The sequence below is a fragment of the Trachypithecus francoisi genome, unplaced genomic scaffold, assembly GCF_009764315.1.
Source record: "Trachypithecus francoisi isolate TF-2019V2 unplaced genomic scaffold, Tfra_2.0 Lachesis_group10, whole genome shotgun sequence".
Classification (NCBI taxonomy): Eukaryota; Metazoa; Chordata; class Mammalia; order Primates; family Cercopithecidae; genus Trachypithecus; species Trachypithecus francoisi.
In genome coordinates, this window is record NW_022681455.1 from 6,536,840 (window position 1) to 6,550,177 (window position 13,338).

The 13,338-nt window shown below is 46.2% G+C and overlaps 1 protein-coding gene and 1 long non-coding RNA gene across 14 annotated transcripts in view; one reads left to right on the forward strand and one right to left on the reverse strand.

The window, feature by feature from the left end:
• Positions 1 to 358: 358 nt before the first annotated feature.
• Positions 359 to 5,129, reverse strand: LOC117086679. Its single transcript, XR_004438529.1, has 4 exons — positions 4,928 to 5,129; positions 4,168 to 4,318; positions 3,980 to 4,045; positions 359 to 524 (listed from the first exon to the last, which is right to left on the reverse strand). It is a non-coding gene; the product is annotated as an uncharacterized LOC117086679 (long non-coding RNA).
• LY86 (lymphocyte antigen 86) overlaps positions 4,488 to 13,338 on the forward strand; it is a 64,033-nt gene continuing 55,182 nt past the window's right edge. For 2 of the 13 annotated variants that reach the window (XM_033216119.1, XM_033216131.1), the window contains exons 1-2: positions 4,488 to 4,864; positions 5,138 to 5,284. In XM_033216119.1, coding sequence (XP_033072010.1) covers positions 4,798 to 4,864; positions 5,138 to 5,284 — 214 coding nt within the window. In that variant the 5' untranslated portion in view covers positions 4,488 to 4,797. The remainder of the gene's footprint in view (positions 4,865 to 5,137; positions 5,285 to 13,338) is intronic. The other 11 variants (XM_033216118.1, XM_033216120.1, XM_033216125.1 and 8 more) reach the window with 7 other exon arrangements.

Here is a 13,338-nt window from a genome sequence, read left to right on the forward strand (position 1 = left end):
CTCAATCTAGAACAGCAGTCCCCGACCTTTTTGGCACCAGAGACTAGTTTTGTGGAAGACAATTTTTCCACGGATAGGAGGGTGGGTGGTGGGTAGTTTCAGGATGGTTCAAGTGCATTACATTTATTATGCACTTTATTTCTATTATTATTACATTATAATATATAATGAAATAATTATACAACTCACCATAATACAGAATGAATGGGAGGCCTGAGCTTGTTTTCCTGCAACTAGATGGTCCCATCTGGGGGTAATGGGGGACAGTGACAGATCATCAGGCATTAGATTCTCATAAGGAGTGTGCAACCCAGATCTCTCGCATGCACAGTTCACAACAGGATTTGCTTTCTTATGAGAATCTAATGCCGCTGCTGATCTGACAGGAGGCAGAGCTAAGGCGGTAATGCGAGCAATGGAAAGCAGCTGTAAATAGAGATGAAGCTTCACTCACCTCCTGCCATGTCACCCGGTTCCTAAGAGACCAGTACTGGTCTGTGGTCCAGGGGGTGGGGACACCTAATCTAGAAGACAAAGGCAGGATGTGATCAAACCTGTCTCTTCCCACTGCAGTGTGGCAGAAACTCAAAGATAGGCCACAGAGAAAAAAGCAAAGTGGCAGTGCTATGCCAAGGGAAATTTTTGCCTGATATAATAAAGATCTGAGGGAAATTAGAGGAGAGCAGCCACAGCTGAATACAAATGATGAGGAAGGTACATTTGCACTGGAGACAGAGTGCTACATCATCATTGTGTAGCGTCAAAGAATAGCTAGGACTGTCTGCCATCTACTGGCACATGTGATGTAGGTTACATTGGCCCCAACCCCCTTCCCTGTCCTAGGGAAGTGGGATGCTCACCCAGCTATTGAATCCCTTTCCCAAGGGAGGGCGTATTGCCATGGCCCTCAGTTCTATTGCACACCGTCCTGATGCAAGCACAAAGCTCTGGCCTTTTCTCCCGTGTGTGTATGCGCACACACACATAGAGCACTCCTGGCTGTTAAGTCTCCTGTAAACTTTTGTGGGTCACAGAGAGGAGAGGGCTGTCACATTGCACACTGCACAGGAAGTAATGCAGAATCTGTTCCTAAGGGACCTTTGCTTGTCCCACCTGCTGGCAGGCTGCTTCCTTCCACTCCACACCAGCCATTCACCTGCTTACCCCTCCTCTCCCTCCTCTCCTCTTCTCTCCTCTCTTCTCCCCAGTCCTTTCTTTTTTCTCCCCTCACTCCCTGGAGTATTGTATTTTCTCTTGTGGCGCAACTTCACCCTTACTTGCTTACATACATAGCTGGACTTCTGCCCCCAGAGTCTCACATTTGATTCTTAAAATCTCTCCTCAAACATTTTCTCCTTCAGAACAGCTTTAGGAATGGTCGTCTTTATAAGAATATTTTTACTCTGCAAGAAAAGAAAGGCACCATCCCCAAGAAGACCTCTATAAAAGGAAAGCAACGAGGGGTGCAGTGGCTCACGTCTATAATCCCAGCACTTTGGGAGGCTGAGGCGGGTGGATCACCTGAGGTTAGGCGTTCAAGACTAGCCTGGCCAACATGACAAAACCCCGTCTCTACTAAAAATACAAAAATTAGCTGCACATGGTGGTACATGCCTATAATCCCAGCTATTTGGGAGGCTGAGGCAGGAGAATCACTTGAACCCGGGAGGTGGAGGTTGCAGTGAGCTGAAATCATGCCACTGTACTCCAGCCTGGGTGACAGAGTGAGACTTCATCTCAAAAAATTAAAAAAAAAAAAGTATATATATATATATATGACAGGTGTGGTGGCTCATGCCTGTAATCCCCAGCACTTTGGGAGGCCGAGGCAGGCGGATCATGAGGTCAGGAGATCGAGACCATACTGGCTAACATGGTGAAACCCTGTCTCTACTAAAAATACAAAAAAATTAGCCGGGCGTGGTGGTGGGCACCTATAGTCCCAGTTACTCGGGATAGTGGCGTGAACCCAGGAGGCGGAGTTTGCAGTGAGCCAAGATTGCGCCACTGCGCTCCAGCCTGGGCGACAGAGCAAGACTCCATCTCAAAAAAAAAAAAGTATGTGTGTGTATGTATGTGTGTGTGTGTGTGTGTGTGTGTGTGTGTGGAGAGCAGCCTGAGACATGGAAGAAGAGGAATATTGTCCAAAAAGTAGAAGAGAAATCTGAATGAGACCAGAGCACAGCTTTTTCAGCTACAGCTTGCTAAGAGATTAGAAGTCAGCATCAAAGCCTGACAGTATGTTTGTGTTTGGTTACCATTACATAGACATAACCATATTTTAAATAACTATCATAAACTGATTCTAATTTTATTCTATAATTAGGAAACAGGACATTCTCAAAGAACACTTTGGCTGTCTTTATAAAGGTTCTAGTTAAAGAACTCTTCAAGACATCATTATGGGTTGATTTCTGAACTAGATGGGCCATGACTAATGATTTCAACCAAATCCCATTTTCAGGAGGCAGAAGTAGTAAGTAGAATTCCTTAGAGAATGTGGCTTACTCTTTTATCCCATTTGGATGTGTTATATATGGGTTATATGAAATGCCATCTGTTATAAAACAAAACATTTTATTAAGAAGATTTTTTTAAATTGTACTTTCTGCAAACAACCAAATTCTATAAGCTAAACCAGAGGTCCTCAGAATGTGGCCCCAGATCAACAGCACTGGCATCACCTGGGAACATGTTAGAAACACAGATTCTCAGGCCTCACCAGACACACAGGAACAGAAACTCTGGTGTAGGGCCCAGCAATCTGCTCATGTTAACAAGTCCCCCAGCTGATGCTGATGCCCCAAAGACCACTCTAGCCTGAAGACCACTGTCCTAGGGTCACCATGATCACAAGGTTCCTGATTGATCCATATGGAATATTTCTAAATGCTAGTGCAATCCCTGAATTATGATTCCTTTCATTTCCAGGTCTTTTGATTCTCAGAAATCCGTAGCCCTGTCTTCAGATGGCACGGTTTCTTCAATAAAGCCAATGTTTGTGTCCCCACCCAAACTCATATATTGAAATCCTAAGCCTCAAGGTGATGTTATTAGGAGGTAGGGCCTTTGGGAAGTGATTAGGACATAAGAATGGAGCTCTCATAAGTGGGATTAGTGCCTTTATAAAAGAGGCCTAGGAGAAACCCCTCGGCCCTTCCACCATGTGAGGGCACAGCCAGAAGGCACCACCTGTGAACCAGAAGCCCCTCGCCAGACACCGAATCTTCTAGCACCTTAATCTCCGACTTTGGACCTCTACCCTCCAGAACGGTGAGAAAGAAATGCTTGTCATTTCGGCCACCCAGTCTAAGGTATTTCTGTATGGCAGCCAGAACAGACTGCCAGAAAGACTGTTTCCCTGCCACAGCTGCTCATAGCTCTCTGCCAGGTTGTCTGCTCCCTGCCCTGCACTCCTGGGCTCCTCCTCCAGTGTCAGTCATCACGCACTTCGCAGGGAAGGAAGGTCTCACCCTCAATTGCTCTCCTCACTCACATGTTCAGAGCTCTCTTTACAACTGCTGGAGCACTCAAATATCCCAAGGAAAAGCTTCTGTGTTCCATCCTGGACCTACTAAGGGCAATCACCCTTCCACCAGGGCCCCCACTCTCACCATGAGCTTCAGACTCTCATCTGCTGAGATCTTGCTCACAGCACAGCTGCCTTCCGCTCACACAGGCCAGAGGGGCTACCTTGTCTCCTCTTAGAGCAACGTTCCCCCACTCCCTTGGGGCTCAACCTTCGCTTTGTGTTCTGTAAATGTCAACAGTTCTCAAGCTTGAGACTGCATCAGGCGCACCTGGAGGGCTTGTGAAACTCCAGAATGGTGAGTCCCGCCCCCAGAGTTTCTGATTTACTAGGTCTTGCGAGTAGCCCAGAATTTGCATCTCTAACAAGCCCCCAGTGGAAGCCGAGACTGTCATCTTCTCAGAGCGTGCTTGGAGAACTGTTGTTGAAAGCCAACGTCACTGAACTTACCTGCAGAGGCACCTAAAAATAATCAGTCCAGAACTGCTCCTTCTCCAAGTGACTACTCTCTGATGTCTGTCAAGAAATCCAAATTATTTACCAATTACTTTATTGGTAATTAAGTTCCACCTATTTCAAGAAAAGTTCTGAGCTGACTCTCATTTTTGATTAGCCATCAGCAGAAATAGTAAATTTACCTAGTGCATTCTGAAAACTGCTGTTCCTCCCAAGGACACGTGTTTTCTGTTGCTCCTGAAATCTGCTGACCTTGGCACTGACTCTGGTCCTCTTACACTAAGGTGGAGCTGGGGCAGGGTTGGGGAATCAAGACTGAGAAGCCTTGCTGTCCTGCAGCAGAACGGAGATACATGGAAGAAGGAAGACAGAATCTTGGCTTTGAAGAGAAAGTGAGATGGGATGTCAATGATCCCACTAACACCAAAACCGTTAAACCAGCCTCGTTAAGGGTGGCCCCACCTCCCCACCCTTCCTGCCTTTTCTACCAAGCCAAACCCAGAAATAGAACACGGCTCACTTCTCAGGGCTACTGCCTCTGCCTCAACTTCAGAGACCACATCTGCAGCTCCCCAAACAAGGCCTGTTCTGCAGTTGGACAATTCACGGCTAAAATCCCAAACCGAAGAGCAGAGCCAGAGCCAGAGGAGACAAAAGTGACAATAGGGGCCAAAGCCTCGTCCCAGATTCCAACGTCATTCTGCAGCCCCCTTGCTATCAACGGCTGCCTGCTGGCTGCAGCCAGGTCCCTGGTCCACACGCAGCCTGCATCGGAAGCCTGCAGAGGCACGGGGGCTGGAGATGGGAAACAGATGGTGGCCTGTGCTTTGTCTTTCCCAAGTTTACAGCCTCACCTGGGCTGTTCTGAGGAGCCCCGAGAGCTAAGTTCACGCATCACTACTGCCCGTCTCCCTGTGAAAGCAGAGTCAACACGCATCCTACCCCAGAATAGACCAGCCTCATCTGTAGATTCAGGGTCCTGGGGGAACAGTATTCAAATGCCTCTGCTCACTGCCTTTTACTTCTGACTGTGGTTCCCAGGGAGCCTAAAATTTGAGAAGTGAAACTGAACATCCCACCGCCTTGGTGAGGGGAGAGGAAGAAACTTTACGGGCTTTTTATTGGCCGGTTATTTTTCTGTGTATCCCATACAGGCCCTCACCATGAAGGGTTTCACAGCTGCTCTCTTCCTCGGGACTCTGATTTTTCCCAGCTGCAGTGGAGGCAGCGGTGGGAGAGCCTGGCCCACACACACGGTCTGCAGTGACAGCGGCTTGGAAGTGCTCTACCAGAGTTGCGGTAAGCCCTTGCAGTACACCCATGTGTGTTTATGGGGAAAGTAAGGCCCACAGATGTGAGCTGTTAGTGCTCGGTTGGGGTGGGTAAGGGGAGAGGGGACCAGCAGCTGAACACTTTCTCCACCTGCAGCAGGTCTGGGAGGGCCACTGGGAGCCTTTGGGAGAAGGAGAGGTGGGGCTGGGGCCGGAAGCGGAAGAGAGAATGGCAGAGCGACGAAGAGTACAAGACAGAGAAATTGAATATAAATATAGTCATTTACTAACACCACAGAACCCAAAAAAGAACAAAATGATCAGTGCGTCTACCAAATCATCAAATCTCACCAGTTGAAAATTAGGAAAGAAACTTCCAGTAGGCCCTTCCCCAACTCTGTACACCTGGGCTACCTTCTCATCTGATGGACTTTGCAAGTGAGGTGAAAAGATCACTCCTGCCCAGAGAGAAGCTTCCTGTTCCTCTCTGGACACTTGCAGAGCTTTCACTGCAGGAGCAGCTCTCATGAATTCAGCAAACACTTCGCGTGCAGCTCTCAAGGCCAGGGTTTCTCAGTGCTAGAGATAATAAAAGTGCATAAGCCAGGCCTGTCACCCCAGCAGGCCAACCCAATATGCCAACAGATAAATTGCAATTCAGTGAAGAGAATGCAGTGAACTGTGGTAAGAAGTGTCAGAACCAACCAATCGGGCTGTGTCTTAGTCAGCTAGGGCTGCCATAACAAAGTAGCACAGGTTGGGGGCTTACATAACAGAGATTTATTTCCTCACAGCTGTGGAAGCTGGGTTGGTTTCTCCTGAGACCTCTCTCCTTTGCTTCTAGGTGGCATCTTCTCCCTGTCTCCTCATGTGCTCTTCCTTCTGTGTACATCTGTGTCCTCATCTCTCCTTCTTCTAAGGACACAATCATATCAGATTAGGGCCCACCTTCATGGCCTCACTTTAGCTTAATCAGCTCTTTAAACACCCTACCTCCAGCAGGGCGCGGTGGCTCACACCTGTAATCCCAGCACTTTGGGAGGCCGAAGGGGGCGGACCACTTGAGGTCAGGCATTCGAGACCAACCTGACCAACATGGTGAAACCCCATTTCTACTAAAAATACAAAATTAGCAGGGCATGGCGGCATGCACCTGTAATCCCAGCTACTTGGGAGGCTGAGGCAGGAGAATTGCTTGAACCCAGGAGGTAGGGGTTGCAGTGAGCCAAGATCGTGCAATTGTACTTGAACCTGGGCAACAGGAGGGAAACTCTGTCTCAAAATAAATAAATAAATAAATAAATAAATGAAAGTAATAAATAAATAAATAAAATACCCTATCTCCACATACAGTCACATTTTAAGGTACCGTAGTCCCCCCAGTCTGCTAGGAATACGTTCCAAGACTCCCAGTGGATGCCTGAAAACACAGATCATTTTGAACCCTACATATACTATGTTTTTTGGACCCAATAAATGAGACAGCTACTAAGTGACGGACAGGCAGGTAGTAGAGACAGCATGGAGATTCTAGACAATTCATGTTCCTGGTGGGATGGAGCTAGACAGCATGAGATTTCATCATGCTACACAGAAGGATGCTCAATGAAAAACTTATGAATTATTTCTGGAATTTTCTATTTAATATTTTTGGACTGCAGTTGGCTGAGAGTAACTGAAACCTTGGAAAGTGAAATCTTGGATAAGGGGGCACTACTGTACTGGGGGTTGGGACTTCAACGCATAAATTTGAGGGGATGTAATTCATCCCATACAGGGCTCCCAAGTAGGGAGCAACTCAGGAGCCCAGCCTCAGGATCACATCTGCTGTTAGAGGGACTGGCTTGTGCAAATGCATGGCATTGTGATATCTGCCACTTTGGAGGGAGATGGGGGCAAAATGCCATTTGAACTGCAGGAGGTAGGAAAGAGAAGTTGATTAAGCATCTGAATTGGTCTCACTCTAAGCTGGGGCTGTGGTGCTTGAGCAAGTACCTGATCCTACAACTGCCACACAAAGAGCTGCCCAGAGAGGTCCAGATGGTCACTCTAGTCACCAGGGCCATTTGTCCAATTTGACCTTACTCTTTTAAAAATAAGGGACATTGAAGTGCACACACACACACAAATTAAAAATAAGTAAAAGAGAATGAACGACTGGATCTGGCAGTGCTGACCTTGTCACTCTAGGTTTTTCCATGGGGTCAGAACCACTAGTATCCCATTCATCTTCGGTGCAGGATGAGAAGCAAGATGTGAGATAAATGGACTGATCAGGGTTGGTTTTTCTAATTCATCCTTGAATAAAAGGTCGCCATAGCTGATCTGTCTCCCAGACTCACCCTCTGCCTGCAGCCAGGCCGGTGCATCCTTTCAAGTCACTTGCAAGAGGACTGGGCATGTCAGGGAAAGAACAAAGACACATCACCTGCCCACTGGAGGATGGCTCTTTCCTCTGTAGGTGAAGTTGCTCCATGAAGTCAGTGAATGTCTTAGCCAAGTCACTCAGAATAAGAGATGGAAGTGATGCAGTTCTCATCCAAGGGAGTGGGAAGATCAGACAATTTAGCAACAGGATAAATGCTTTGTGTGAAAGGCTGTAGTGAAGGCAGGCATTGTGCACCAGCGACGTGGTAGTCAGAAGATGGTGAGGTTGGCATCTGCAACCTCAGGTTGGGAAAGGAATCACTAAGCCTAAGTTGAGGCTTAAAGACTGATTAAAATAGTAATGATAACACTTCATGTTGGTAGAGGCCACCATGCTAAGTGCTTTACACGCATCATTCTTATGTTGCAGATGTGTAAACTGAGGGATAAAGATGTCATTAATAGTTAACTTTTCCAATGCCACACAGCTAATAATGGCAGAATTATGTCCCCAGGGTCACAGAGAAGGTAAGACATTGAGGAACTATTGATGGAATTAAAACAAATTGATCCCCAGCCTGCCTGACTCCAGAGCCCATGCTCTAAAACTCCCTGTGGTCTAGTTTCATCAGCAGGCAAAGTGGACTAATGGAGGGGTGAGGGGAGAAGTTTGGCAGAGAGAATGACACGTGTGAAGGCAGGAAAATGGGACCAGGCACAGGGTTCAGGGAGCTGCAGGAGAGCTGAAAACACAAAGGGCTGAAAGAGGAAGTGAGATATATGAGCAGGACCCCATACAATAGTGGGCTGCCTCTCTTTGGCCAGGAGGAGGTTGTATTTTGGAAAGATCCTCGGGCAGTAAACAGGAGTGTAGATTTTGAATTGGAAGCTATTTGAGGCTGAAAATAAGGTTTTCTCCAGGCGGAGCAATAATTCAGGAAAGAAACCACTAAGGCCTGAGTTGACATCATTTCCGCAGTCTTGATAACCTTGAGGAGAAGGGAAATTCACAAGCAGTTACTGGGCTCTGAATACTGACTAGGAAGTAAGCATAGTTTTCTGAAAAAGCAGAAGTCCTGACCTGGCCAACTGTCAGTGACAAAGGAAAGAAGAGAGCCACTTTCTTTACTAAAGCAAAAGGAGGAACAAACACAGTCAGGGCCTTGGGTTTGCTAAATCACAAGTCCCAGGGTTACAAAAGCCCAGGGACTCCACCCCATGCACACGCCACAAACAGCCACCAATGTATTTATTTATATGCTGCCTCCAACATATACACGAAGATGTGAGGAGATGACAGAAATACTTATGATTAGAAGGGGAAATAGGCAGCAGTGGAAGAAGCAGGGTGAGGGGAAGCATAAGGGAAAGTGCTATGGACTGAATGTTTGTGTCCCCTGAAGATTCGTGTTAAACCCTAATACCAGTGTGACAGTAATAGGAGATGGGGCCTTTAGGAGGTGACTAGGTCATGAGGGTGGAGACTTCATATATGGGATTAATACCCTTAAAAGAAGAGGCCAGAGATTTCCCTTTTTTCACTACATGAGGACACAATCAGAAGGTGGCTATCTGTAAACCAGGAAGTGAGCCCTCACCAAGAACCTGCCCCTGCTGGCTCCCTGATCTCAGACTTCCATCCTCCAGGACTCTGAGAAATCAGTGTTGGCTGTTTAAGCCCCGCAGTCTATATAATTTGTTAAACCTGCCTGAGTTGGCTAAGGGGAAATCATAAAGGCAGGAAAGGTTAGGACACATGTAACAGATGAGGCAGCATGAGAGTTAAGAGCTTAGAATCTGGAGTCAGCAAAGCTCATTCTAATCTTGGGCCACACTCTAGATCTCACATTGTTGTTTGTAAGGAGGGTGTATTTCCTGTTGCTGCTGTAACAAATTTCTACTTGGTGACTGAAAACAACACATGCATTCACGCATAGTTCTGTGGTCAGAGTCCAAAATCAATTTCACTGGGTGGGCAGGGCCTGGGCCTTGCTCCCTTAGAAGCTCTGGGGGAGAATCCCTTTCTTTTCTTCTCCAGCTTGTATAGCTACATTCCTTGACCTGAGGCTTCTTCCTCCATCTTCAAAGCTGACAGTGTAGCATCTTGCTTCCTTCCATCATCACATGGCCTTCCTGTTCTGTTTCAAAGCTCCCTCTGCCTCCTTCCTGTAAGGACCCTTGTGATTAGGATCATCTCCCCAACTCAAGATCCTTAATCACATCTGCAAAGTCTCTTTTGCCACATAAGATAAGATACACATGTTTCAGGGATTAAGAGGTAGACATCTTTTGGGACCATTATTTAGCCTAATATCATAGGGAGAACATATTACCTACCCAAAGGGCTGTGTGAAGATTATGTGAGAAGGACTACATGAAAGGTGCTTAGCACATACTATGCACTCAATACATCTTAGCTGCTGATGACTTTGTACAGTATTTTACAACTGATTGAGGTATAATAGACTCTGAGCTTCCTTGAAGCCAAATCAAACAAGGAAATGGCATTGTTTCTAAAATAAAATTAGTTTTTAAGATGCTCAGCTTTTCCTGATATAGGGATGAGCGATGAGGGGAATTTCTCCCCAGAGTAGATGGCATCCTGGACGGCGTCTCTACTGAGATGCCATGGTGACTCAAACCCGCTGTTTCTAATGATGCCCCTTGGTGCAGGTCAAGAGCCCAGAATCAAGATACATTCTGCAAAGGGCCAAGGCAGAATCCTCCATGAATACAGCAATCACAGATCAGGCTTCTTAGAGGGAGAAGGTTAGATTGTGTACAGGAATGGATAAGCTGCACATCCTGTGGGCAATCCTCCATAAATATTATTGTTGCCATTGTTTTTGTTACTGGATGTTCATAGGGTCAGATAGCAGAGTTCTGGATTGTATTTTTTGGCAAAAGCCCAGTGTTGTATTTCACATGTTTTGACATCAACCAGGCAGAGGAGGACCTGTGACACATGCTCAAATGACTTATGTGCCCCTTTGGTTTCCCTGATACTCACAGGCTACCTGGACATAGGAGTGGCTCCTCGATGTTGTGTAAGGCAGACACTTGCGAACTAGAGCCTGCAGGCCAAACCCCACTTGGTGCCTGTTTGTGTATGGCCTGTGAGCTAGGGATGATCTTTACATTTTTAATGTTAAAGAATTCAAAAGAAGAATATTCATGACACATGGAAATTATCTGAAATTCAAAATTCTGTGTCCATAAATAAAGTTCTATTTGACACAGCTGCACCCATTCCTTTAGGTGTTGTTTATGCTACTCTTGTGTTACAATGGCAAGGTAGGGCGACAGTGACCACACGGCAAGGCTCCACAGAGCGTTACATATTGATCATCTGGAACTTTATAGAAAAGGCTTGCCCATCCCTGGCCAAGAGTAGGAAGGAATCTCTTAAGCTCTTCACTGGATCAGGGTTTCAAGTTCCAGGGCTTCCAGATGATTCTAGCCACAGAGAGGCTGCATGGACAAATGAACTCAATGGCAAACCCACCATGATTGCGAGGAATTAATAAGATCCCTTTCAGAGCATCATCATTGTCATAATAACCTCTCCCTTCTGCATGCCATTTTAAAATTTATGAAGTCCTTCCATTGACAAAGCCTCATTTAATCCTTACAAACAGAGGTAGATAGGATGTTTATCTCCATTTTCTGGATATAGAAACTGAAGCGTACACACATTAAGCATTTTAATAAAGTAACATACCTGAGCCATGATACAAACCTACGTGTCCTTACTGCATGCTCAGTGACATAGAGCTATATCACAGAACTCTAGTAGGGAGTAAGCCATGCCCTCAGACCCCAGAAATACAGGGTGAGACCAGGCAGAAGGCACAGCTCAAAAGATAAGTCTTCAGGTAAAAAAGTGAAAACCCCAAGCAGTGTGTGGACCAGCAAAAGAAGGAGGATAGGGAGGAAGAGGAGATCAGGAAGAGAGGGAGGAGGCAAGGCAGAGAGAAGAGAGAGGAGGAGAGAAAGAAGGGAAGGAGGAGGAAGAAGAGGGAAAGGAAGATGGGGAGGAAGAAGAGGAAGGGAAAAAGAAGTAGGAGGAGGGAAGAGAACAAGATGGAGGGAAGGGGGAGGAGGATGAGTAGGAAGAGGTGGGGAAGAAGAGAGGAGAAGGGGGAGGAAGTGGAAGAAGAAGAAGAGGCGAGGAAGGAGGAGGAGAGGAGAAGGAGGAGGGGAGAAGAAAGAAGAGAGGGGAGAAGAGAAGGAGGAAAAGAAGATGAAAGAGGAGAAAGAAGAGAAGGGGGAGGAGGGGGAAGTGGAAAAAGAAGAGAGGGAGAGGAGAGGAGGGGAGAGATTCATCTGCTGATGAAAGAATTGTTTCCCTCCTGCCCCACCCCACCCCAGCCCCATCCTCTCTACACATATCCAGAGCTGGGCCAATTTGGCTCTTCCCAAGTATCCCTCAGAGGAAGGAACATATGGCTGCCTCAGAGGAGAAGGAGCCCCACCACATCTCCATTTTTCAGCCATGTGCACCAAGTTCTTATTTGTTGCAAAGTGGTGCCTAGAAATGACATCTTCCAAATTAAAAGAAGTACATGTAGAGCCATTCTCCTGTCATTAAGAACAGTATATTTTATAGTCAGAGCCCTCCTGCGCAGGAGGCATGCTAATTTCCTGAGGAAGCCCTATTTACCACGCCCAACCATTCCACTGTGGGGTAGTCGGTGAGCAGGGAGGGAGGAATCCCTATTCAGCAGTGTGTGGAGGGCTGTGGGCTGACCTGGCAGCCCCCTGGAAGCATCCAGGGTCAGTTTACCAAGGCATCTGGTCACCAGGCTTCACACTTGCAATCAGCACCTGCTCTCCTCCCCTTAAAGACAGTCTGCCTTTAAGTCCACCTCTGCCTAAATAGGCTTCCCATGTTGCTGATATTTGCTACAGGGCAGGTGCTTTAGCTGACCTCCAAAAAGCCTCTTAATTACAAAGCCTGAATCAAGTCACATGTGCCTGAATCATCCATCAAAGTGACCAAACGGGACAATTAATCAGACTTTAAGAATGTAGAACATCTCCGTACAGAATAGAGGGTAAGCTGCAAACAACCTCGCCATGTAGCAGAACCAACAGGATATATTGATAAAATGTTCATAGAAAACATTTTAAAAGCTGCCCCAGGAGAAAATGGATGGAAAAAATGCCACTTTCCTCAGAACCTAATAATTCTGAAAGAAATAGAGCATAAAATAAACATGCATGAAACAACATCCAAAAAAGAAAAGAAAAGAAAAATGTCACAGGTCATCTAGTCACTTAGGAATACTTTCAAATGTTGCACACAGACAGCAATTTCTCTTTTCATTTATTTTCCCAGATTAACAAGGATATAAAACTATAATTAAGGAAAAGTAGACAAATAGCTGGAGAGACAAAGATGCAATTTCAGAAGGATGACTCTGAGCGTGCAGGATTGAACAGCTAGCTTCCTTGAGTAGGGCAAGGCCTTTTGGCCCAAATTTAAAGACAGGAAGTTGATAAAGAAAAACAAGAATATTCACACTGTGGTGCAGATTTTTTTAATGCTAGATGAAAGTGAACGCTGCCAGAAGGGAAGCAAACCACGTAAGTGTGTTCCTGTGACCATGCCACCAAGATCTTCTGGGTTTCCATTGGTGGGAACATTTTACAGCCCAACCTCCAAGCCAGAGAAAATTCTCCAAAGCACTTTTTAAACGAGATGCTAAGTAA